At 34.5% G+C, this 26901-nt stretch overlaps 1 protein-coding gene across 1 annotated transcript in view; it reads right to left on the minus strand.

The window, feature by feature from the left end:
- CCDC7 (coiled-coil domain containing 7) overlaps window positions 1-26901 on the minus strand; it is a 443154-nt gene that overhangs the window by 193234 nt on the left and 223019 nt on the right. The window contains exons 21-22 of the mRNA XM_044226418.1: window positions 25984-26091; window positions 25206-25334 (exon numbers count right to left, since the gene is read on the minus strand). Coding sequence (XP_044082353.1) covers window positions 25206-25334; window positions 25984-26091 — 237 coding nt within the window. The remainder of the gene's footprint in view (window positions 1-25205; window positions 25335-25983; window positions 26092-26901) is intronic.

Consider the following 26901-nt stretch of genomic DNA (forward strand, 5'->3'; position numbering starts at 1 on the left):
ATTCATGGAAACCGATGAGAATGAAGACACTTCGGTCCAAAACCTATGGGATACAGCAAAGGCGGTCCTAAGGGGAAAATATATAGCCATCCAAGCCTTGCTCAAAAAAATTGAAAAATCCAGAACACACCAGCTGTCTCTACACCTTAAAGAACTGGAGGATCAACAACAAATCAAACCAACTCCACACATAAGAAGGGAAATCATCAAGATTAGAGCTGAGATCAATGAGGGAGAAACCAGAGATACAGTAGAACGTATCAATGAAACTAGAAGCTGGTTTTTTGAAAGAATCAATAAGATCGATAAGCCACTGGCTACACTAATCCGAAAGAAAAGAGAGAAATCCCAAATTCATAAAATTATGAGTGAAAAGGGAGAGATCACAACTAACGCCAAGGAAGTAGAAACAATCATCAGAAGTTATTACAAAGAGTTATATACCAATAAGCTTAGCAACCTAGATGAAATGGATGCATTCCTGGAAAAATATAAACTACCAAAATTGAACCAGGAAGAAATCGACAACCTGAATAGACCGATATCTAATAACGAGATTGAATCAGTGATCAAAAACCTCCCAAAAAACAAGAGCCCAGGACCTGACGGATTCCCTGGGGAATTCTACCAAACCTTCAAAGAAGAAATAACACCTATTCTCCTGAAGCTGTTTCAAAAAAATTGAAGCAGAAGGAAAACTTCCAGACTCTTTCTATGAAGCCAGCATTACCCTGATCCCCAAACCAGGCAAGGACCCTACCAAAAAGGAGAATTTCAGACCAATATCACTGATGAATATGGATGCTAAGATTCTCAACAAGATCCTAGCCAACAGGATCCAACAGCACATTAAAAAGATTATCCACCATGATCAGGTGGGATTCATCCCTGGGCTACAAGGATGGTTCAACATTCGCAAATCAATCAATGTGATACAACAAATTAATATGAGAAGAGAGAAGAACCACATGGTCCTCTCAATTGATGCAGAAAAAGCATTTGACAAAATCCAACATCCGTTCCTGATTAAAACGCTTCAAAGTATAGGGATAGAGGGAACATTCCTGAACCTCATCAAATCTATCTATGAAAGACCCACAGCAAATATCATCCTCAATGGGAAAAAGCTTGTAGCCTTCCCACTGAGATCAGGAACAAGACAAGGATGCCCACTTTCACCACTCTTTTTCAACATAGTATTAGAAGTCCTAGCAACAGCAATCAGACAACAGAGAGAAATAAAAGGTATCCAAATTGGTAATGAAGAAGTCAAACTCTCTCTCTTCGCAGATGACATGATTCTTTATATGGAAAACCCAACTCCACCCCCAAACTACTAGAACTCATACAGCAATTCAGCAACGTGGCAGGATACAAAGTCAATGTGCAGAAATCAGTGGCTTTCTTATACACTAACAATGAAAATACAGAAAGGGAAATTAGAGAATCGATTCCATTTACTATAGCACCAAGAACCATAAGATACCTGGGAATAAACCTAACTAAAGAGGTAAAGGATCTGTACTTGAGGAACTATAGAACACTCATGAAAGAAATTGAAGAATACCCAAAAAGATGGAAGACCATTCCATGCTCTTGGATCGGAAGAATAAACATTGTTAAAATGTCTATACTGCCTAGAGCAATCTATACTTTTAATGCCATTCCGATCAAAATTCCACCGGCATTCTTCAAAGAGCTGGAGCAAATAATCCTAAAATTTGTATGGAATCAGAAGAGACCCCAAATCGCTAAGGAAATGTTGAAAAACAAAAATAAAGCTGGCGGCATCACCTTACCTGATTTCAAGCTTTATTACAAAGCTGTGATCACCAAGACAGCATGGTACTGGCATAAAAACAGACACATAGACCAGTGGAACAGAGTAGAGAGCCCTGATATGGACCCTCAACTCTATGGTCAATTAATCTTTGACAAAACAGGAAAAAATATACAGTGGAAAAAAGACAGTCTCTTCAATAAATGGTGCTGGGAAAACTGGACAGCTATATGTAGAAGAATGAAACTCAACCATTCTCTTACACCGTTACACAAAGATCAACTCAAAATGGATAAAAGACCTCAACGTGACACAGGAATCCATCAGAATCTTAGAGGAGAACATAGGCAGTAATCTCTTTGATATCAGACACAGCAACTTCTTTCAAGATACGTCTCCAAAGGCAAAGGAAACAAAAGCGAAAATAAACTTCTGGGACTTCATCAAAATCAAAAGCTTCTGCACAGCAAAGGAAACAGTCAAAAAAACAAAGAGGCAACCCACGGAATGGGAGAAGATATTTGCAAATGACAGTACAGACAAAAGGTTGATATCCAGGATCTATAATGAACTCCTCAAACTCAAACCACACGAAACAACAAACACATCAAAAAATGGGCAGAAGATATGAACAGACACTTCTCCAATCAAGACATACAAATGGCTATCAGACACATGAAAAAATGCTCATCATTAGCCCTCAGGGAGATTCAAATTAAAACCACATTAAGATATCACCTTACACCAGTTAAAATGGCCAAAATTAACAAAACAGGAAACAACATGTGTTGGAGAGGATGTGGAGAAAGGGGAACCCTCTTCCACTGTTGGTGGGAATGCAAGTTGGTGCAGCCTCTTTGGAGAACAGTGTGGAGATTCCTCAAGAAATTAAAAATAGAGCTTCCCTATGACCCTGCAATTGCACTCCTGGGTATTTACCCCAAAGACACAAATGTCGTGAAAAGAAGGGCCATCTGTACCCCAATGTTTATAGCAGCAATGGCCACAGCCGCCAAACTATGGAAAGAACCAAGATGCCCTTCAACAGATGAATGGATAAGGAAGATGTGGTCCATATACACTATGGAGTATTATGCCTCCATCAGAAAGGATGAATCCCCAACTTTTGTAGCAACATGGACGGGACTGGAAGAGATTATGCTGAGTGAAATCAGTCAAGCAGAGACAGTCAATTATCGTATGGTTTCACTTATTTGTGGAGCATAACAAATAGCATGGAGGACAAGGGGTGTTAGAGAGGAGTAGGGAATTTGGGTAAATTGGAAGGGGAGGTGAACCATGAGAGACTATGAACTCTGAAAAACAGTCTGAGGGGTTTGAAGTGGCGGGGGGGTGGGAGGTTGGGGTACCAGGTGGTGGGTATTATAGAGGGCAGGGCTTGCATGGAGCACTGGGTGTGGTGAAAAAATAATGAATACTGTTTTTCTGAAAATAAATAAATTGGATAAAAAATAAAAAAAATAAAGAGGGCATGTGATATAATGAGCACTGGGTATTATATGAGACTGATGAATCATAGCCCTGTACCTCTGAAAGCAATAATAATAATACATTAATTTAAAAAAAAAAGGAGGGGCACCTGGGTGGCTCAGTCATTAAGTGTCTGCCTTTGCCTCAGGTCATGATCCCAGGGTCCTGGAATCAAGCCCCGCGTCAGGCTCCCTGATCAGCAGGAAAACTGCTGTTCCCTCTCCCACTGCCCCTGCTTGTGTTCCCTCTTTGGCTGTCTCTCTCTGTAAAATAAATAAAATCTTAAAAAAAAAAAAAAAAAGGAATGATTCTGGGTAGCTGATCAAACTGTTGGGGAGCTCATGTAGGACCCCACTCAATGTTTTCAGCTACCATCAATGGTGGTATGATTTGCTTGACTGTGGTCAGACCCTATTAGGCAGGAACAGGGACCAAACAAGGGTGATTATTACTAAGAATGACCTCATTCTTAGTAATAATGACCTCATTTTGGAGCCCAGTCCAGGATACTAGAGGAATCTCAGTTTACTACTTATCTGTTGCACCATAAAGGGGGGCTATCTTGTACCTCCAGCATGCTTACAACCTAGCACTATCTTGAAATAATAGGTTTGTAAATGTTTTTGGAAAGATATCCATGTGAAGTACAAAAGGCCTTAGATTGGGAATAAGCAATTTTAATCCTAGGATCACCAAGTACATCTTTGTGACTCTGGCCAAGCCATACAACTTTTTTGTCAGCTTCCTTAATCTGTTGTTCCTGTTAGAGTTGTGAGAAGGATCAAATGAAATGAAATGGAAATGGAAATGAGAATGGCAAAATATTCTGTAAAATGTAAAATGCTTTACAAACGGAAAAGGTTAGTAAAATTGTTAATGCTGCTAATATTCAAACTTGTACATATATGTTATGTATTTTGTAATTCTAAAAACCAGAAAGTTAATTAAAATTACAAGTAAAATAGAAAAGTTTTTGTTTTTTTTGTTTTGTTTTGTTTTTTAAATTTTTTATTTTTTATAAACATATTTTTTTTCAATTTATTTATTTTCAGAAAAACATTATTCATTATTTTTTCACCACACCCAGTGCTCCATGCAAGCCGTGCCCTCTATAATACCCACCACCTGGTACCCCAACCTCCCACCCCCCCGCCACTTCAAACCCCTCAGATTGTTTTTCAGAGTCCATAGTCTCTCATGGTTTTATCCCCAGGTGTACAGGTCTGTGAATCGCCAGGTTTAAACACTTCACAAGTTTTTGTTTTTTAAAGAACATACGTCAGGGGTACCAGGGTGGGTTAAGCCTCTGCCTTCAGCTCAGGTCATGATCTCAGGGTCTTGGGATCGAGTCCCACATTGGGCTCTCTGCTCAGTGGGGGCCTGCTTCTCCTTCACTCTGCCTGCCTGTCTACTTGTGATCTTTCTCTGTCAAATAAATAAATAAATAAATCTTTTTTTAAAAAAAGAATATATGTCATTATTTTTCTTAGCTATAAAGAGCACTTCATTATTTTTTATTTTAATATAGGTATATTGGTGATGAATTCACTTAGTGATTTTCCAGAAATTTGTTTCATCTTTAATAATATTATTATTGATTATACATAATTTATTGATGTGTAACACATTTACAATAAAGGTACACAATATAAAAGATTATTGAGATGATTTCTTTTTAGATACAAAGGTTTTTGTTTTAGTGTAGGCCTAATAGTTTATTTTTGCTTTATTTTCTCTTGCCTGAGGAGATATATGCATAAGTATGTTAGTAAAGCTGATGTCCAAGAGATTACTGCCTGTATTTTCTTATAGAAATTTTACGGTTTCAGGTCTCACTCAATCCATTTTTAATTTCTTTTTGTGTATGGTTAAAGAAAGTGGTCCCATTTCATTCTTTTGCATGCAGCTGTCCAGTTACCAGGACCATTTATTGAAAAGACTCTCTTTTCCCTATTGTGTACTCTTGCCTATTTTGCCAAAGTTTAATTGACCATACAGGCATGGGTTTATTTCTAAGCTTTTTATCCTGTTCCTGTCTATTTTGTGCCAGTACCATATTGTTTTGGTTACTATGGCTTTGTAGTATATCTTAAAATCTAAGATTGCAATGCCTCCCAAGGTTTGTTCTTCTTCTAGGTTGGAGGTCTTTTGTGGTTCTATACAAATTTTGGGTTATTTTTTCTAGTTCTGTGAAAAGTGATAATGGTATTTTGATAGGGATTATACTGAATCTGTAGCCTGCTTTGGGAAGTATGGACATTTTAACGATGTTAATTTTTCCAATTCATAAGTATGGTACATCAATTTCTTTCAATGATGTCTAGTAGATTTCACACATAGGCTTTTTTACCTGCTTAATTTACTCCTCAGTATTTTATTCTTTTTTGGTGCAATTGTAAATGGGAATATTTCCTTAATTTCTCTTTCTGCTGCTTCATTATTAGATTACAGAAATGAAACAATCTTCTGTAAATTAATTTTGTAACCTACAACTTTACAGAATTCATTTTTAGTTTTCATAGCTTTTTGGTGGAGTCTATTGGGATTATATATATTATGTCCTTTGCAAATAGTACCAGTTTTACTTCCTCCTTATCAATTTTGATGTTATTCATTTATTTTTCTTGTTTGACTGCTGTGGTTAGGACTTCCAGTATTACACTGAATAAAAGTGGTGAGAGTGGAAATCCCTGTCTTATTCTTTATCTTAGTGGAAAAGTTTTCAGTTTTTCACCACTGAGTACAATGTTAGCCGTGGATTTTTCATATATGGACTTTATCATGTTGAGATATGCTTCCTCTAAACATATTTTGTTAAAAGTTTTTATCAGTGCTTTTCCCGCTTCTGTTGAGATGACTGTATAGTTTTTATCTTTCCTATTGTTAAAATGATATATTACACTGATTTGAAAAAACTGAACCACTCTTGCATCGTTGAAATCAATCCCACTTTATCATGGTGAATGGTCCTTTTAATGCACTATGGCATTCAGTTTGCTAATATTTTTTGAGGGTTTTTACATCTATGTTTATGAGATATTTGCCTGTAGTGTCTTTGTCTAGTCTTCATATCAGGGTAATGCTGGCCTCCTATAATAAATGGAAGTTTTCCTTACTCTTCCTTTTTTGGGGAATATTTTGAGAATAAGTATTAACTCTTCTTGAAATATTTGATAGAATTCATCTGTGAACACTGGACTTTTGCTTAGTGGGAGGCTTTGATTACCAATTCAATTTTACTACTAGAAATCAGTCTGTTCAAATTTTCTCTCTTCCTGATTTAGTTTTGGGAGATTATATGTTTCTAGGAACTTATCCATTTCTTCTGGGTTGTCCAATTTTTTGGCATACAATTTTTCATAATATTTTCATTATTCTTTGTATTTCTGTGGTGTTGGTTGTTATTTCTCCTCCATTTCTATTTTTACTTGAGTCCATTCTCTTTTTTTTTCTTGATGAGCATGGATAAATTTGTCTATCTCTTCAAGGATCCAGCTTGGGGGAGTGTCTCTATTTATTTCCACTACAGAATTTTTATTTTTTTTTCTTCTAGTAGTTTTGGGCTTTGTTTTTCTAGTTCCTTAGGTAAATGGCTATGTTGTTTATCTTGGTGTTCAAAAACAAAATATGTAAGGAACTTATACAACTCAACATGCACCCCTCCCTCTGAAAATACACTGGATTTTTAAATGGGCAGAAGACTTGAATAGACATTCTTCAAATAAATCATCTAGTGGCAAATACATGAAAGGATGTTCAACATCTGTAATCATCAGGGAAATGCACATGAAAACCACAATGAGATATATCATCTCACACTAGTCAGAATAGCTAGTAACAGAGAGACAAGAAATAACAAGTGTTGGTGAGGATGTGGAGAAAAGGAACCCCTTGTGCTCTGCTGGTGAGAATGTAAATTGAGGTAATCACTGCAGAAGACAGGAGGCTCTTCAAAAAATTAAAAAAAGAAATATCATACTATCCAGTAATTGCACTACTGGGTACTTACCCAAAGAAAATGAAAACACTAGTACAAAAAGATTTATGTACCCCTATATTTACTGCAGCATCATTTACAATAGTGAAGGTATAGAAACAACCTTAGTATCTACTGATTGGTGATGGGATAAAGATTTGGTGTGTACACCACATATACACACACCCCAAAGGAATATTACTCAGCAAGAAAAAAAGAATAAGATCTTGTCATTTACAACAACCAGGATAAAGCTAGAGGGTATTAGGCTAAATCAATTAAGTCTGACAGATGGCATATTATATTCCTATATATATATTCTTCTATATCCACTTATCAGTTGATAGACAGTTGGGCTGTTTCCATAATCTGGCTATTGTTGATAATGTTGTTATAAACATTGGGATGCATGCAGCTGGACAGTATTATGCTAAGTGAAATAAGCCAGTCAGCAAAAGACAAATACCACATGATGTCACTCATATGTAGAATTTAAGAAACAAAACAAACAAGCAGAGGGGGGAAAAAAAGTGGCCAACCAAGAAATAGGCTCTTTTAATTATAGAGGACAAACTGATGATTACCAGAAACGAGATAGGAGGAGAAGTGGGTTAAATAGGTGATGGGGATTAAAGAGTCTACTTGTATTGAGTCCTCGGTATCATATGGAAGTGTTGAATCACTATTGTATACCTAAAACTAATATTACACTGAATGTTAAGTAACTGGAATTTAAATGAAATTTTTAAAAAGATAAAATAATAAGTCTGACAGAGAAAGATACCATAGAATTTCATTTATATGTGGAATTTAAGAAACAAAACACATGAAAAAAAAAGGAAAAAAAAAAGAGACTCCTAAATATAGAGAGCAAACTGATGGTTGCCAGAAGGGGTGAGTGGATGAATGGCTGAAACAAATAAAAAGGATATTAAGAAAAAAAAACTTCTAAGTTATGAAATGAATAAGTCATGGAGATAAAAAGCACAGCATAGGAAAAGGTTAATATTATTGGAATAACAATTCATGGTGGGCAAATAGTGACTACACCTAATGTGGTGATCACTGAATAAGATATAGAATTGTTTCGTTTTGTTTTGTTTTTAGGTATTCTCCATGCTCAAGAGTTGCATGCTGTACCAACTGAGCCAGCTAAAGTGCCCCTAGAATTGTTAAATCAATATGTTTTTCACAAAATATAATGTATTTCAATTACATTTCGATAATTTAAAAAACTGTTAAAATGGTTGTTTTATTCATATGTTTTTATACAATTTAAGAAAAAAACTACCTTAAAATGGATCAAATGATCAAGATGCATATTGACAATGTTATTCATATAAAATATTTTAATTGCCAAATAAATAAATAAAAATTTAAAAAAATATATTTTAATTGCAAAGTACTAAACACTACCTAAATGTACAAGCATGGGAAATTGATTAAATAAATTTTGATAAATGCCATAAATTATGGTAATATTAACTGTGATATACACTGTGGTACAAACTGTTTTTCATGGAAATGTAAAAGGAATGAAGAAGATCTCAGTAAACTGACTTGAAGAGATTTCTAAGAGATAATGTTAAGTGGAAAAGAAATACTTGAAAGATACAATATCTAATATGTTGCCTTTGGGGAAAGAAATAAGGATGCATAAGAAGAAAAATACCTTTACAAAATGGAACACTGGAAAGATAAACCAGAAAACAAAGCAGTTAGTCAAAATCTTGCTGAGGGTCTCTAGGTAAAACATAATGAACAAGCTATGACACATTGGGTTTTCAAAACTCATGTTTAAGGACAAAAAATGTAGAGCCCTCTGGATTACCTTGCCTAGCATCCAAGGAAGACTTCACAGACTTGGGTAGTCCACCTTCACCGTATTGTCAAATTTAGTTAAAGACTAAAAGTGTTACTTTGTTAAGTGCATCATGACAGACCCTCTCATTCCGAGTGTGCTGACAGTGATTATTTTGCTCCAGGGGGAGGAGGAAGAGGATAAGGAATAAAATAGTGCATAAAAACCCAAGACTTTCTCCTTCAGCTAACTAATATTTGGTCTCTAAGTGGCATAATCCACTCAAGATGAGTATTCTGGCACTGAAAATCTTGTTTGGTGAACCCTAATGGAAACTATGGATTTTGGATGATTGTGATTTTTTTCAATGTACACCAACTATAAAAAATATGCCACTTTTATTGCTGAGAAGTGATGTTGAAAACTTGGGAGGTGAAGGGCACCTGGGTGGTTCAGTCAGTTAAGTGTCTGACTCTTGACTGTGGCTCAGTACATGATCTCAGGGCTGTGGGATTGAGTCCCATGCCATGTTCTACGCTGAGCTGAACATGGACCCTGTTCAGGATTCTCTCCCTCCATCTCCCTCTGACCCTCCTTCCATGCTTATGTGTGTGCTCATACTCCCTCTGAAAAGAAGGAAGAAGGAAGGAAAGAAGAGGAGGAAAAGGAGGAAGGAGAAGAAGGAAAAGGAAAGAAGGAAGGAAGGAAGGAAAAATGAGAGAGAAAATTAGGGAGATTATGCATATGTGAGGGCAGTGGGTATATGGAAAATATCTGTACCTGTGCTTTTAACCTAAAATTTCTATTTAAAAATTATCTTTAAAACAAACAAAAGCTTGTTTGGGCCAAACCTACAGTCATCTTCCTAGTGCAGATGATCCATCCTGATGGTCCCTAGGTTCAACAGTGACAAGTGAGAACAGTGCACATTGAGATTGTTAAACACACTCAGATTTCTAGGTTCTTTCATGCCACACTTGCTAGTATCAAGTTCAATTAAACCTATTCATAGGTCAGATCAATTGGCTCATCACACAATCTGGATCTTAACTGAGAAATTTCTGGACATGAAAAATTGGCTACTGCTATATTGACAAGCAGAGAAAATGACTTAAAAACGGTAATTGGCTATCCACTCCTGAATCATCTGGTTAAGGGCTTTTCTGAGTGTAGTTACTCAACAGTAGGTCTCAAGATGTCGATTACAGACTCTCCACTAATGACCACCTGGCCAAGTGGAAGCCCACAGGAATCCCAGGATAGTAGCATTAGAGTCAGATGGTGATGACACTTAACACTAACACAAGGGCCCTTCTCTCTATATCTCCCAGTGGATTTTGAGAAAAATTGGAGAATCTGCCTAGTTTTACCAACTTCTGCGTTTTCAAAAATAAGCAGTTTAAGGGGTTCAGCCAAATGCCTGTACAAAAAGGGGACCTGAGGAGCAATACTATGGTTAGAGTTAAATAGAGATGGGTTTGCACTCTGGGACCATTTGAAAACTGGTGGTAGTTGACATATATCTTCAGTCTTAGCAAAAAGAATAGGATACAAACAAACTCATTTTAGTACATTAGTTTTTTTTAGTATTATGTGCTAAGTAGTTTTGAAACAAATTTAGAAGTATTACAGGATTAAGCAAATAAGTGTGTTGATGTTATTCAGGATTAAACTTCATACTACAAAAGAAAGGACACATGCATATAAAACAGATGAAGGCAAGAACAGGCTCCAAGGAGATGGACTGGAATGAAACATGTCTACAAAGAACTTATTTCTTTTTTAAAAAAAGATTTTACTTACTTGAAAGAGAGATGAGTGAAAGAGAGACCATGAGCAGGGTGGGGGAGAGAAGCAGACTCCCCTGCTGAGCAGGAAGACTGATTCTCGATCCCAGGATTCTGCAATTGACCTGAGCCAAAGGCAGTTGCATAACCACTGACCCACTCAGGCACTCAAGAACTTATTTCTAAATATGTGTGTGTATGTGTGTATGCCTCACTATATGTGTGTGTGTGGATAGATGATGATGATAGACAAATGTTATATTTTTTATATATATGTATATATATACATGTACACGCACATGCGCGCGCGCGCACACACACACACACACACGCCTCATAAAAGAAAGTTGCCTTCTCCACACCTGATAGCCAGGGCAATCTCCGGAAGGAGTTGTTGTCAAGGATTCATGTCCCTCTGGGCTGTCCATATTCTTACACATTCTGCATACCTACCCTAGGCACCTGCATTCAGAAGGCTCTTTATGAGAGGTGAATGGCCTTAGCTGAGACATTATTCAAGTACCTCTGCCAAAACCAACTTATTAGGTAACTTGAAGATGTATTTATCCATCCTAACTTAGTATTTTCTTCCTCCTCATCTTTCCGCCCCTTCTTTCCCTGGTCCCAAGTTCCACAGAACAGCTACTTAACAACATTTTCTCAATTGAGAAGATAGATGGGCTCCTCTGCCAAGGAGCCCAAGACAGGTGATATGCCACTGAGGGTGCAAGAGGAATTTCCCTAGGCTCTGCAGTGATAGCCCTATGATTAATATTAGGTTTTATTTCCTATACATGTTCTAATAAATCTTGAGATGAATGAAAAACCCTGTCCACTTTAAGCCCTAATGCTCAGTTTTTAAACATAAACAAAACTATATATCAGGCCAAGCGCTCCATGTCCTTATCAGAGAAAGAAGGCCCTATACCAAAGTCAGAGTTCAAGTGAACATGGAGAAGAATTATATTTGGGATTTTGGATACTGGCACAAAAGTATCTATGATCTACACAATCTATGACATCAGAAAGAGGGGAAAATAATAATCCTTTCTGGTTTAAAGTATGAGGCCAAGACCAGACTCTTATCCAGACTCGCCTATGTATAGAACCAATGAGCCAACACAGACAGACCTCTACTGCCATTGTACCCACTACTGAGTGCACTACTGGTATAAATATATTGTCTATGTTAACTTCTGTTTTCCTTGAAAGGAACTTTTTCAGTTAGGACTTAGTGGGATATGTAGAAGGATATGTGTACCAACTCATCTATCAGCCTCTAGTGCTTCTGCCTCTCAAATATAACTTCCTGAGGGGGGAAAAAATACCTGCTATCATTTTGTGCTTCAGGAAGACAAAATTCCCCCAAATGACCCACGTACAAGGTTTTGGGTTTCAGGAATTAATTACAGGTAGTTTAAAGCTGTTCAGCCTTGACGCCAGTAGTACCCAACATGACTGTCACAGAGGCTGTCTTCCAAGATGAGGGAATTTGGTATGCAGCAACTGACATCACAAATGCCCTTTTCAATACTGCTTTCCGTTCACCCTTATGTGGACTGGGCTGCAATACACCATTACTGATCTTCCAGAGGAGTCCTTAAATTCCCTCTCTGACATAAAGGTCCTCAGGTCCATAACCTGAAAAAAAGTGCCATTACCAGAGAGAGGGACAACTAACCTTCCTCTCTACTAATGACATCATCCAAATGGAGCCAGAAAAAGGCACCAGCAAATAAGGATTGTACACCACATTAATCTGGACATAACACAAGGACCAGAAACCTACGTGAAATTCCAGGGCATCATATGGGAAGGGCCACAATGTGTTTCTTGAGAGTAGCAATTTCCAAGCCTTTGGCTTTCTCTGGCCCAATAAATGCAAGGAGTCTCAACAATCAGTGGTATTATTTGTCTACTGGTGATCCACACTCCTCAGAGGTATCTTGATGGCACTCAAATATCGGGTTATCATAAAGATCTCTACATTTGAGTGACACCTCATAGATGGATGCCTTGGAGATCCTCTGAGAGATCTATTAGCTACCCTTCCCTTTCGTCACTATTATACACATTTTCCATCTGAGTTATAAGCCTTAGCATATCTCTGTGTGCCAGTTTTAGGCTATGCTGAAAGACAATGCCACTAGTCAAGGGCAACCACTTCATTTATGGACCCATAATTTCCTGGAGTGACCTCGTAAGTATAAACCCTTTGAGAGTCAGTTGATGGCCTGTTACTGAGTCATGGCGGAGTATATGATCCATGGCCATAAAATCATCTTTGTACCAAAACGCCATCTAAGACGTATCAATACTTTTGTTTCTGTTCACTAATTATCTTAGGGTATTAATACTTTAGGAAAAAGTATAAAGTGTAAAAATTCTGTAATGTGTGCTCAAATACATATTCATGAACCAAACAAAAAGGACCATCAGGTGAGTTTAATTTAAGATATTTCAGGGGCGCCTGTGTGGCTCAGTGCATTAAAGCCTCTGCCTTCAACTCAGGTAGGTCATGATCCCAGCGTCCTTCGATCAAGTCCTGCATTGGGCTTTCTGCTCAGCGGGGAGCCTGCTTCCCCCTCTCTCTCTACCTGACTCTCTGTCTACTTGTGATCTCTGTCTGTCAAATAAATGAAATCTTTTTAAGAATAAATAAATAAATAAATGAAATATTTTAATATTAGCTAGAGTTGTTATACTTACCAGAGAGTCCTTCCCCTCTGAGAGTGCTTTGTTTCTTTACTTGCTGTTGGGTTTTTGACATTGAATCCTGATTCTTATGCATGAGCTTTTCATCTGGTACTTTATCATGAGCTACATTGGGAGATACATTTAGTCCACTAAATGGAAAAACATGTTTATTGTGAAATCTCTAGATTATAAATTAATAATAATTGTGCAGGATTTTTTCTCATTTTTGTAAAGTTTTAAGGAAACTGTGACAATGATATATCCACATGAACTTGTGAGATCAGTTTTAATAGATGTATGTGGAAGCTGTCTCATTGTCTCTTAAATAATCCTAGGTATCAAATGTGTTTTATATTAGTCTCTAGCTTTTTGGTTACTCACATTTTATTTGGGCAATTACATAGTCACAGACCAAAAAAATGAAAATTCATATTACAAGTTTTCTTATTACAGTGTTATTTGTAATTGCAAAATATTTAAAACCATCTAAATACACAAATATAGAAAACTGGTTGGATAAACTAATGCATATATTATAAACTATCATACAGTATAAATTGTGGTACATAACGTAGTACAATATGTAGTAGATATGAAAACAGTGAGAAAGCTACTGCTATAAAGAAATGAAAATGTCTCTACAAAATGATTTGGAAGGATTCTAGGGATAATTTTTTTAAAAATGAAACAGAGAATACCTAACATGCCACTTTTTTAAAAGAAAGAAAGTAACATAGAAATGAAGGGGTGGAAAAGGACAGGTTTTTTTAAATAAAATATAAAAGGACAAACCAGAAAACAATATAGTTGGATACCTATAAGAAAAGGGTGAAGACTGAGGAATGCAAGGGAAGGAATGATACTTTATCTCTTTTTGCATATTTACTACTTTTGGAAGAAAGTTCACTTTTAAGTATTCCAAAAATAAATTTAAAAAAATGAGAACGAAGACTAAAACTGAAAACAAACTTAATGAACCTAATGATGGAAAAAAATAAGCACAAACCCAAATAATCAATCAACAGTATTTGATTGTACCTCAGTCTTAGGCAAGAGAGTGGAATGCAAAAAAGATTCACAAAAATTTTTAGTAGTTTTTCCTTTTCTACTGCTATCAGGTAAGCAACTGTGAAACAAAGTCCCACTTGCAGAGGGAATACTAGCTTTTAATCAAATTGATGACAATCTTCTGGTGGGCCCAAACAAGGTTATCCAACTAGGGCTGTATATCAACCTGATCATATGGGGCAACATGGTTAGACCATTAATATAAAGAAGGTAAAAGGACCTAGTGTCCAGGTAAAATTCCAGGGCAAGATGAGCAAAAGACAAGACATCTTATTCCACAGGAGATGTTTGTGAATCTATTGACCCTCTCTTCCCAAGATTAGAGAGTCTGAATAGTGGTGGGACTCTTTGACTACTGACTTCCTACCCAAAGAGATTTCAGGCACATAACTCTGGAGTTAGCATAAGTTACCATGTCTTCACCATTAGAACCTATTGCAAAAAGACACAGGTCTAAGGCACCCATTGGTTTTTTGGACCGGTAATTTCCCAGGGCTGACTGAAAGGTACACACTCTTTGTGAGACCATTACTGACCTACTATTGCCCTTGGTGAATGCTGAGCACATGAACCATGGGTATGAAATAGTCTTATGATCAGAAATTATAAGCAAAATGTATCAATAATTTTTCTTTTGTTATCTTAGGGTATTCACCCTTTAAATTAACATGTAAAATTTCTACAGAATATATCCTAGGTATATGGTTGTGAGCCAAAGGAAAAAAAAACTCTAAAATAATATGTAGAGTTTTTTAAAATACTTACTAGTGAATCTTCCCTTTCTAGAAGTTTTTTGTTTCTCTACTTGCATTTTGGTTTTTGACACTGAATCTTCATGCTCAATCATAAGTTCTTCATCTGGTACTACATAAAGAAATACATTTAGCCCATTAAATAGAAAAAAAAAAAGACCCGTTGTGAAATACCTAAACTTCAAATTTATACAAGTGTACAGCAGAATTTTCTCTCTTTTTGATAAAACTAAAAATACAATGCTAGATATGAAAACAGTGAGGAAAGTTTTAATGAGCATTTTCATATGAATATTATTTCATAAATATTTATATAAATTAAATTTACTTAAATTAGTTCCAGTTTTTTGGGGTGTTTATACTTAGGCTAATACATAAATGTAGATGAAGGTGCTCAAGGTTACTTATGGCAGCATTTGTAATTGCATAATATTCAAAACTACCTAAACGTTCAAGCATAGATTACTGTTTAAGTAACTGAAGATCTGTACTGTAAACTGTGGTATCACATAAACAATGGTATATTGACACAAACAGCTGTACAAAACTGTCAAATGAATGGAAACATTCTCCAGAAAGTGACATACAAAAATTTCCATGAGAGAATATTAAGTGAAAAAGAAAAGTTAAAAAGCAGATGTTAGTTTAAAAGCAGATCTAATATATTACCTTTGAGGTGACAAAGAAGGGGAATTAAGGGAGAAAATAGAGAAAAATATAGAGACACTTACTTTTACAAAATGAAACACAGCCCTGATAAACCAGAAAACAATTTACTTAAAACAGAAAGGATAAACTGAGGAACGCAGGAGTGAGGCTTCAGGAAAAAACGCTCTCTCTCTCTTAAATATTTTTATTTTGGAAGTAGGCTAATATTTCTACATATTCCAAAAACAAATTATACTAAATAAAAATAATAGTTTACAAAAAATGAAGCAACTTAAGAAAAGAAGCACTGTATGGTAACTAACATAACATTTTTAAAAAAAGAAATGAACCAACTCAAGGAATAAAAAGGGACTAATTTAGTTACTCATGATACAGTAATATAGTCTCAGTTTTGGGTAAGAGAAAACCATAAAATCTTTTGTTTGTTTTTCTGACAGTATCAACTAATGAATTCTAAAATAATTTCAGGGTCTTATAGAATTGAGCAAATGAGTAAATATAAATATATGGACGATACAAACACATACATATACACACATATACAGACATATACACATATGAATGCATACATATACATACATGTGTATACATATTCATGGACACATATAACTACATACACATAAATGTATCTGTATGTGTATACACACCCATACACACCCCAGTACAAATGGGAACCATTAGTTTTCAGATCTTGGCCTCTAATAACATTTCCCATTTGAAAAAAACTAAGGCCTCTAGGACAAATGACTGATTCCAACTATGAGGCAAGAAATGTTCAAGACTGGCACAGAACATCTTGTCATAAGTAGGGAGTTTCTCAATGTCTAGGTCATATCTTAAGTTTATAATAATTATCTTGATTAAATTCCTACTAGTCAATGCTAGAGCAATTATATTGCTTCATTACTGATATATGGAAATGCAACCCATTTCTGTATGTTGGTTTTTTTATGCTACAACTTTTCTGAATTGTATATGAGTTCTAGCAGTGTTTGGGTGGCATATTCAAGGTTCTCCACATAGCATGTTATGGCATCTGCAAGTAGTGAAAGTCTGAATACTTCCTTGCTGATTTGAATGACTTTTATTTCATTTTGTTGTCTGATTGCTGAAGCTAAGACTTCCAGTTCTGTGTTAAATAATAATGTTGAGAGGGGACATTTCTGTTCTCAGTTTTCCTTATTGAGGATATTAGCTGTGGGTATTTCATATTTGGTCTTTATGATGTTGAGGTATGTTCCATCTATACCTACTTTGTTGAGAGTTTCTATTGAAAATGGATGCTGTACTTGGTCAAATGCTTATTGCATCTACTGGGAAGAACATACGGTTCTTATTCTTTCTTTCACTAATGTGGTATATCACATGGATCCATTTGTAAATATTGAGCCACAAATCCCACTTAATCATGGCAAATAATTCTTTTAATGTACTGTTTGATTTGATTTGCTAGTATCTTGTTGAGAATTTTTGTGTCCATGTTCATCAGAGATATTGGTCTGTAATTCTTTTTATAGGGGTTTTTCTGATATTGAATAAAGGTAATACTGGTCTCATAGAATGAGTTTGGAAATTTTCCTTTCATTTCTGTTTTTTGGAACAGTTTGAGGAGAAGAAGAATAGGTAATAACTCTTCTTTAAATGGCTGGTAGTCTTCCCCTGGGAAGATATCTGGCCCTGGACCCCAGTTTGTTGGGATATTTTTGATTACTGATTCAATTTCCTTGCTGGTTTGGGGTCTGTTCAAATTTTCTATTTCTTCCTGTTTCAGATTTTATTTTTGTTGATCTGTACTACTGTTTATTGTTGTTGTTCTTATATGGTTTATTTCTCCTTTATCTTTATTATTTTCCTTCTTATGCTGGCTTTAGGCTTAATTCCTGTTCTTTTTCTTTTCTTTGTTTGCTGTTCCTTTTCTAATTCCTTTAGGTGTGAGTTTAGGTTGTATACTTGAGACTTTTCATGCTTCTTTAGGTAGGCCTATATTGTTATATACTTACTTACCTCTTATGGCTACCTTTACTGCATCCTAAAGGTTTTGGATTATTGAGTTTTCATTTTCATTTGTTTCCATGTATTTTTAAAAATTTCTTCTTTAATTTCCTGGTTAACCAATTCACTATGTATTTAACCACCATTTATTTGTGGCATTTCCAAATTTTTTCTTGCAGTTGACTTCACATTTCAAAGTGCTGTGGTCTGAATATATTCATGGTATGATCTCAGTCTTTTTATACTTGTTGATGGCTGATTTGTGACAGAGTATGTGATCTATTCTGGAGAATGTTCCATGGGCACTTGAGAAGCATGTGTATTCTGTTGCTTTAGGTTGACATGGTCTGAATATATCTGTGAAATCCATCTGGTCCAGTGTGTCACTGATCTTCAGTTTAGATGATCTGTCCATTGCTGTGAGTGGGGTGTTAAAGTCCCCTACTATTATTGCATTATTATCAATTAGTTTCTTTCATTTTGTTATTAATTAATTTATATATTTGGCAACTCCCAACTTACGAGGATAAATATTTATAATTGTTAGACCTTCTTGTTGGATAGAATCTTTATTATGCTATAGTGTCCTTCTTAGTCCCTTATTACAGTCCTTTGTTTAAAAACTAGTATGTCTGATATAAGGATCACTACTCCCACTTTCTTTTGATGTCCATTAGCATGATAAATGGTTCTCCATCCCCACACTTTCAATCTGGAGGTGTCTTTGAGTCTAAAATGAGTCTCTTATAGATAGCTTATTGATGGGTCTTATGTTTTTCATCTACTTTGATACACTATTTATTTTTATTGGAGCATTTAGTCAATTTACATTCAGAGTAATTATTGAAAAATATTAATTTAGTGCCATTGTATTACCAATAAAGTTACTATTTCTGTAGAGTTTTTCTTTCTGATCTTTGTTACTTTTGGGCTCTCTCTTTGCTCGAAGGATCATCTTTTTTATTCCTTAATTTTATTTTTTCAATGTTCCAAGATTCATTGTTTATTCACCACACCCAGTGCTCCATGCAATATGTGCCCCCCTTAATACCTACCATAAGGCTCACCCATCCCACTATCCCCTCCCTCCCAAAACCCACAGTTTGTCTATCAGAGTCCACAGTCTCTCATGATTCATCTCCCCTTCTGGCTTATCCCAATTCACTTTTCCTTTCTTTCTCCTATTGTCCTCCATGTCATTCCTTATGCTCCACAAATAAGTGAAACCATATGATAATAGATTTTCCCTGCTTGAGTTATTTCACTCAGCATAATCTCCTTCAGTCCCATCCATGTTGATACAAAAGTTGGGTATTCATTCTTTCTGATGGCTGCATAATATTACATTGTATATATGGACCATATCTTCTTTATCCATTCCTCTGTTGAAGGACATCTTGGCTCTTTCAACAGTTTGGCAACTGTGGCCATTGCTGCTATGAACATTGGGGTACAGATAGCCCTTCTTTTACTGCATCTGTATCTTTGGGGTAAATACCCAGTAGTATAATTTCAGGGTCATAGGGTAGCTCTGTTTTTATTTTTTGATGAATCTCCACACTGTGAAAAGATCATCTTTAATATTTCTTGGAGGGTTGCTTTAGTGTTCATGAATTCCTTTCATTTTAGTTTTGTTTGTTTTGTCCTGGAAACTCTTTCTCTCTTATTTGGAATGACAGCCTTCCTGAATAAAGTATTCTTGCTGCATATTTTTCCCATTTAGCACATTGAATATATCATACCAGTCCTTTTTGGCCTGCCAGTTCTCTTTGAACAGGTCTGCTGTCAGCCTTATGTTTCTATCCTTGTAGGAACCACTTTCAGGATTTTTTCTTTATCTCTGAAATTTGCAAACTTCACTATTATATGTTGAAGTGTTGACCTATTTTTATTGACTTTGAGGGGAATTCTCTGTGCCTTCTTGGCCTGAATACCTACCAGATTAGGAATTTTCTCTGCTATAATTTGTTCAATAAACATTCAGTCTCTCTCCCTTCATTTCCTGGGACCCCTAATATGCAGATATTATTTCACTTTATTGTTCATTTTTTTTGTTTAGATTCCATATGAAATCACATGGTATTTGTCTTTCTCTATTTCACTTAGCCTGATACCCTCTAGGTTCATCCCTGTTGTCACAAATGGCAAGATCTCATTTTTGATGGTTGCATAATATTCCTGTGTGTGTGTGTGTGTGTGTGTGTGTGTGTAACATCTTCTTTATTCATTCATCTATTGATGGACACTGGCTGCTTCCAGTTCTTGATTGTTCTAAATTATGCTTCATTAAACAAAGTGGTGGATTGTTATGATGAGCATCAAGTGTTATAAGTGTTGAATCACTAAATTGTACATCTGAAACTAATATTAGACTGTATGTTAACTGGAATTCGGATAAAAATTTTTTAGAAGGGAAAAACAGACAAAAAATCCGTAGGGGTGTATATATGTTCTCAAATTAATGTTTTTTCATTCTTTGGGTAAATATCCAATAGTGGAACTACTGGATTGTATGGTTTTCTTATTTTTAATATTTTGAGGAATCTTCCTACTATTTTCCACCAGTTAACAAACCATATTACTACCAATAGTGTATGAATGTTCCTTTTACTCCACATACTCACCAATACTTGTTATTTCTTGTCATTTTGATTTTAGTCATTCTGACAAGTCTAAGGTAAAATCTCATTGTGGTTTTGATTTGCATTTCCCTGATGATTAGTGATGGTAAGCATATTTTCATGTGTCTGCTGGACATCTGCAGATCTTCTTTAAAAAAATTATCTCTTCAGGTTCTTTTCCCACATTTTAAATTGGATTATTTGTGGTTTTGGTGTTGAATTATGTAATGTTTTATGTATTTTAGGTACTAACCCTGTATCAGATATGGCATTTGTAAATATCTTTTCCCATTCAATAAGTTGTCTTTTCATTTTATCAATGCTTTCTTTCACTGTGCAAAAGTTTTCCATATTGGTGTAGTCCTAATAATTTATTTTTGTTTTTCTATTGCTTGAGGGGAATTATCGAGAAAAATATGGCTAAGGCCAATGTCAAAGAGTTTACTGCTTATGTTTCCTTCTAGGAGTGTTATGGTTTCATTTTGAGTTTACTTTGTTTATGGTTTAAGAGTGTTCCAGTTTTCCCAGAACCATTTATTGAAGAGACTGTTCTTTCCCCAGTGTTTAATCTTGACTTCTTTCTCATAATTTGCCATATATGTGTGGGTTTATTTCTGGGCTCTTTATTCTATTCTGTTGATCAATGTATCTATTTCTGTGCCAGTACCATACTATTTTGATAACTACAGCTTTATAGCATATCTTGAAATATGGATTTTCATACCTCTAGTTTTGTTCTTTCTCAAGATTTCTCTGGTTATTCAGGGTCTTAGGATTATTTGTCCTAGATATGTGAAATGTACTGATAGAAATGGCATTGAATTTGTAGATTGTTTTGGGTTAATATGGACATTTTAATTATATTAATTCTTGAAATCTATAAGAATGGAAAAATTTTCGCATTTCTTTGTGTTGTCTTCAATTCCTTTAATCTATGTTATAGTTTTCAGAAGATTGGTCTTTCTCTTCCTGGATTAAGTTCATTCTGAGGTACTTTATTCTTTTCAGTGCAATTGAAAATGCTGCTGTTTTCTTAATTATTCTTTCTGTTGTTTTATTAGTGTATAGAAACACAATAGATTTCTGAGTATTTATTTTGTATCCTGCAACTTTACATAATTCATTTATTAGGTTTAAGAGTTTTTTAGTGGTGTCTCTAAAATTTTCCATGTGTAGTATCATGTCACCTGCGAATAGTATAGGTTTTCTTCCTTACCAATCTGGAAGCCTTTTATTTACTTTTCTTGTCTGATTGCTGTGGCTAGGACTTCCAGTACTACTGAATAAAAGTGGGGAGAGTGGGTATCCTAGTTCTGTTCCTAATCTTAGAAGGAAAGTTCTACTTTTCACCATTGAGGGTGATGATGATTGTGTTTGTCTAGACAAAGATTTTAAGCTAGCATTCAAAAATATGTTCAAATAACTAAAATAAACTATACCTTAAAGAACTAAAGAAAATTAAAAGGATAATATCTTACCATCAGAGAGTATCAATAGCATGATAGAATTTTTTTAAAAAAGATCAACTATAAATTCTATAGTTGAAAGCACAATAATTGAAATAAAAAGAACCAAAGGTAGGATTAAAAAGGCAAAGAAGAGGGGCACCTGAGTGGTTCAGTTGTTTAGGTGGCTGCCTTCAGTTCAGGCCATGTCCCAGGGTCCAGGGATGGAGTCCTGCATCGGGCTCCTTGCTCATCAGGGAGCCTGCATCTTCCTCTGCCCCTCTCCCTGCTCTTATGCACACTCACTTTCTTTCTCTCTCAAATAAACAAAATCTTTTTTTTAGTATATGTGCTGCCGCAGCGAGCACCAAAGGCAAAGAAGGAATCAGTGAAAATGAGGAGATGTATATTGATATTAGCCAGTCTAAGAAGCAGGAAGAAAAAGAATGAAAACAATGAACAGAGCCTTAGAGATTGATGGAAAACTATCAAGAGTATCAACATAGAAAAATGGGCATTTCACAGAGAAAGACGAAAAAGAAAAAATCATTTTCAAAAGTAATAGTCATTAACTTCTCAAATATTATGAAAATCGATCTTCATATAAAGCAGCTCAACAAACTCAAACTAAATTCAAAGACATCCACATAGATGCATATCATAGATTGTCAAAAACGGTTTTCTGGAAGTTCCAAGATTCTTAATTTAAGATTGTTTTCTTGATATTAAAACTTTATCTTCAGGTAAAAATTTTTTTTCTGATTTCTTATCCATTATCTCATACAGAAAAGAGACCTTTTCATCCATTAAAACATGTGATTTTTTTCATGATGAAGCCTCTTAATTATTAAAATATATCAAGAAACACCCAAGTGTCCTCTAATTTTTATAACATTTTAAGCAAATGATAATTGTTTTAATAAAACAGTGGTAAATTTTCAAAATACAGTGCTTTTATTGAAAGGATATGGAGGTATTCTGTTACTATATATTAAAATTAAGAAGTTGAACATAGACCTTATTTTTTTAAAGCATATTCACTTTTTAAAAAAGCTTTCATATTTTTTAAGCTTGTATTTGAGAATGAGAGAGAGCACAAGTGGGAGGGAGGGGAAAAAGGAGAGGGAGAAGCAGCCTATCCCCCTCCCCAAAGAAAGGAGCACAACACAGGGCTTGATCCCATGACCCTGGGATCATGCCTGAGCAGAAGGTAGACACTTAAAAAACTGAGTCACCAGGGTGCACCAGATGTTTTCAAATTTTAAGACAGTATTTATTTAAAAGTTAGAATGAATAAAAATAATGATTCCAACATAAATAAAAGAAAGCAAAAATGAATTAAGATGGGGAAAATAGAAATTACCCCAAATACTGAAATATGGCAATAATTATAACAATTGTAAATAGATTATGTGTTCTAGAAACAGAGAAAAGCAGTAAAACTGGGTTTATAAGCAAATTATAAACTATTTAAGATATACTACACTAAAGTTTAAGAATATAAGAAAGTATAAATTAAAATAGATGAAAAAAGATATGACTTTCATTGAGTAAACAAATCTACTATAGTTATGTCAATATCAGACAAAATAAAATTTAACTCAAAAAGACCTTACCAAAGAGTAAGATGATCTCTTTAACAAAAGAGAAAGGGAGTTCACCAGAAATACATAATTTTTTAAATTTGCATGCACCCCAAACATAAGTAGTATAAGGAAAAGAGTACAGAAATACAGGAAGAAACAGATAGATCTAAAAGCATAGTAAGAAAATTCAATATGTATCTCTCATTAAATGGTGAAATGAATAAAAAAAATTCTAGAAAATCAAGAAGTAAGAAATTTAAAAATATAATTTTTAAAAGCTTGACAGTGAATATGTGTAAGATAGTATTGGTATATACATTGATGACTCAAATTCTGCTAAATTTAATCAAAACTAATTAAATTAATTTAAATGATTTATTAATTTTAATAATTATATTTGTTACTGAATCTCTCTGGCAGCTCTAAGGGTTAAGCAAAACATTAACTGCTATTTCATCCATCCTCTGGGCTATAAGAAGATAGATTTTTAAATTCACTAAAGAGTCCCCGATCTGTGATGGAAGTACTAGATTTACAATATATATTAATTACTCAACAATATGCTGTCTTATTTCTTAAAGATATGAGCAAATCATATTTTGTGGTAATAAACTATTAAAAGAAATTATTGAAGTATAAACATATGTGACCAGATTATTCACTGTGCAAGCAGAATCAATCTTGTTATTTTTCAGATACTCAGATTTCAATAATTTTAAAATAATCTAATATTTAGTATTAATAGTAATAATTTGTAATATTTTCTAGTTCTCTTTGCCTATACATACTTTAGAGTTACACTGAAATATTGGTTATCAGACATGTCTAAGGAAAAGTATGTAAAATTCTAAAAATACAGAACAAAGTAGAGTAAATGAAACTTATCAGGCAGGAAAACATAAAGCACAAGTAAAATGGAGCAATATAACCTCAAAATACCAAAATTGGATCAAGTGTGATTATGAATGCTAATGAAAAGACAAAGATATCAGAATGAATTTGAAAACACAACTATAAGTTTCATATAAAAGATTTTAAAAAATCATAAAGACACAAGAAAGTTAAAGAAACAAAACAGAAAAGTAAAGTATCATGCATATACCAACCAGAAGATGATAGGAGATATATTAACAGCAGATATAGTAGCTTTTAAGGCAAACATAAAAATTATAAAAATGGGTCCCTTCATTAAAACAAAGGGGTCTTTCCTCCAGAGAAATTATTAATTTTAAATATATATAAATATATTTTATATATTATTATATTTTATATTTATATTTTTTATTTTATTACATTTATATATAAATATCATACATTTATATATATGATATCATAAGTTCCGAAGCAAAATCTAATACAAGAAATAAAGAAATCCATAATCATAGAAATTTAAACCATCTAACTCAGTAATTATGGAACATACAATAAAGACCTAGAAGCATGAACAAAATAAGTGCAGACATATTCATGAACTATACAAAAAAAATGCTTCTGAATTTATTTGAAAATAATTTTACAGGATTTTAAATTAATTACTTACTATCAAAGCTCTCACTTCCAGTAGATTTAAGATTCGTATCTTGAGATAGGCTTCTTAAAATTAAAGCCATGCCCCCAGGCAACTGATTTGCAGTAGATACCATATCCTTTTGCTGAGCTACAAGAAATGCTAAAAAGACAAACATATCTATTATAAAACTTTTGCATATACCAAGTAATCAGCAGTATTTCTTCTCATTTAAAGGAAAGACCGCTTAAAGGAAGTTAAAGGAAGCTAAAGTTAAAGGAAGATAACTGCAAAGCTATGGTGTAAGTAAAATTTATTTATTTATTTTTTGTGTGTGAAATCTGTATTCTTTTTTTTTCCCAATTTATTTATTTTCAGAAAAACAGTATTCATTATTTTTTCACCACACCCAGTGCTCCATGCAAGCTGTGCCCTCTATAATACCCACCACCTGGTACCCCAACCTCCCACCCCCCCGCCACTTCAAACCCCTCAGACTGTTTTTCAGAGTCCATAGTCTCTCATGGTTCCCTCCCCATAGATCATGGAAGTGAAGTAGAAAATTTGTGTAGTTTTCATGAATGTGTGTGGAGACAGTCTTGTTATATAGCAGTCATTGACCATGCAAATATCAAGCAAAATGCATCAAAGCTTTTACATTAGTTGTCTAGTTATCTTAGGGTATTCACATTTATGTCAAAGTGTAAAATATCTGCAAAACATGTGCTCCAACAAAAGAAGCAAAGAAAAAAGAACTTTTGATGTGCTTAACTTAAAATAATTTAAAGATATCTATAATTGTTATACTGACCATTGCGTCTATTCATTCTAGAAGTTCTTTGTTGAAACATCTGCATGAGTGTGCTTGATACTGCTTCATCCTCAAGTCCAATATTTTCATCAGGTACTTTATCCTGAGCTACAAAAAGGAATGTATTTAGTCTACTAAATGGAAAAACAGATCTGTGAGATCAAGAGATTTCAAATTTAAAACTAATGTACAGTAGCATTTTCTCTCATTTTTATAAAGTTGTAAGTAAATTACATAAAGCTAAATCTGAAATAAAAACTGTGAACTTTTAATGAGGTTGTATTTTAAACAGTTTCATTATTTCCAGGACATAATGTTAAGTGAAAAAAAAAATGAGAAAGGGAATATCTAGTATGCTACTTACTGGGTAACAACAGAGAGGAAATTATTTAAAAAATGAATATACTGAAATAAAGAGACACTTTTATGAAATGAAAAACAAGAACAGTATGTTGCTTTCATTACTACTTTGAAAAAGAGACACCATAATTAGTAAACTAAATTCAAAGCAAGTAAAAGGAAGCAAATATTAAAGACCAGAGCAGAAATAAATAAAATAGAGGGGGAAACAAAAGTCAGGTGATCCCTGAAAGGCTTGGTTGGTTTAATAAGCAAAAATCAATCACTCAATGCACTGGAACCATATTATTAGAATAAAAGACAATATGTGATGGGGTTTCTTCCTAGGGCAACTGGGCTTGAAAAAGAAAAAATTAAACCAAGATTAGAAATTAAAGACTATGGACTCTGAAAAACAGTCTGAGGGTTTGAAGTGGCGGGGGGGTGGGAGGTTGGGTACCAGGTGGTGGGTATTATAGAGGGCACGGCTTGCATGGAGCACTGGGTGTGGTGAAAAAATAATGAATAATGTTTTTCTGAAAATAAATAAATTGGAAAAAAAGAAATTAGGAATAAAGA

The sequence above is a fragment of the Neovison vison genome, chromosome 12 (assembly GCF_020171115.1).
Source record: "Neovison vison isolate M4711 chromosome 12, ASM_NN_V1, whole genome shotgun sequence".
Classification (NCBI taxonomy): domain Eukaryota; kingdom Metazoa; phylum Chordata; class Mammalia; order Carnivora; family Mustelidae; genus Neogale; species Neogale vison.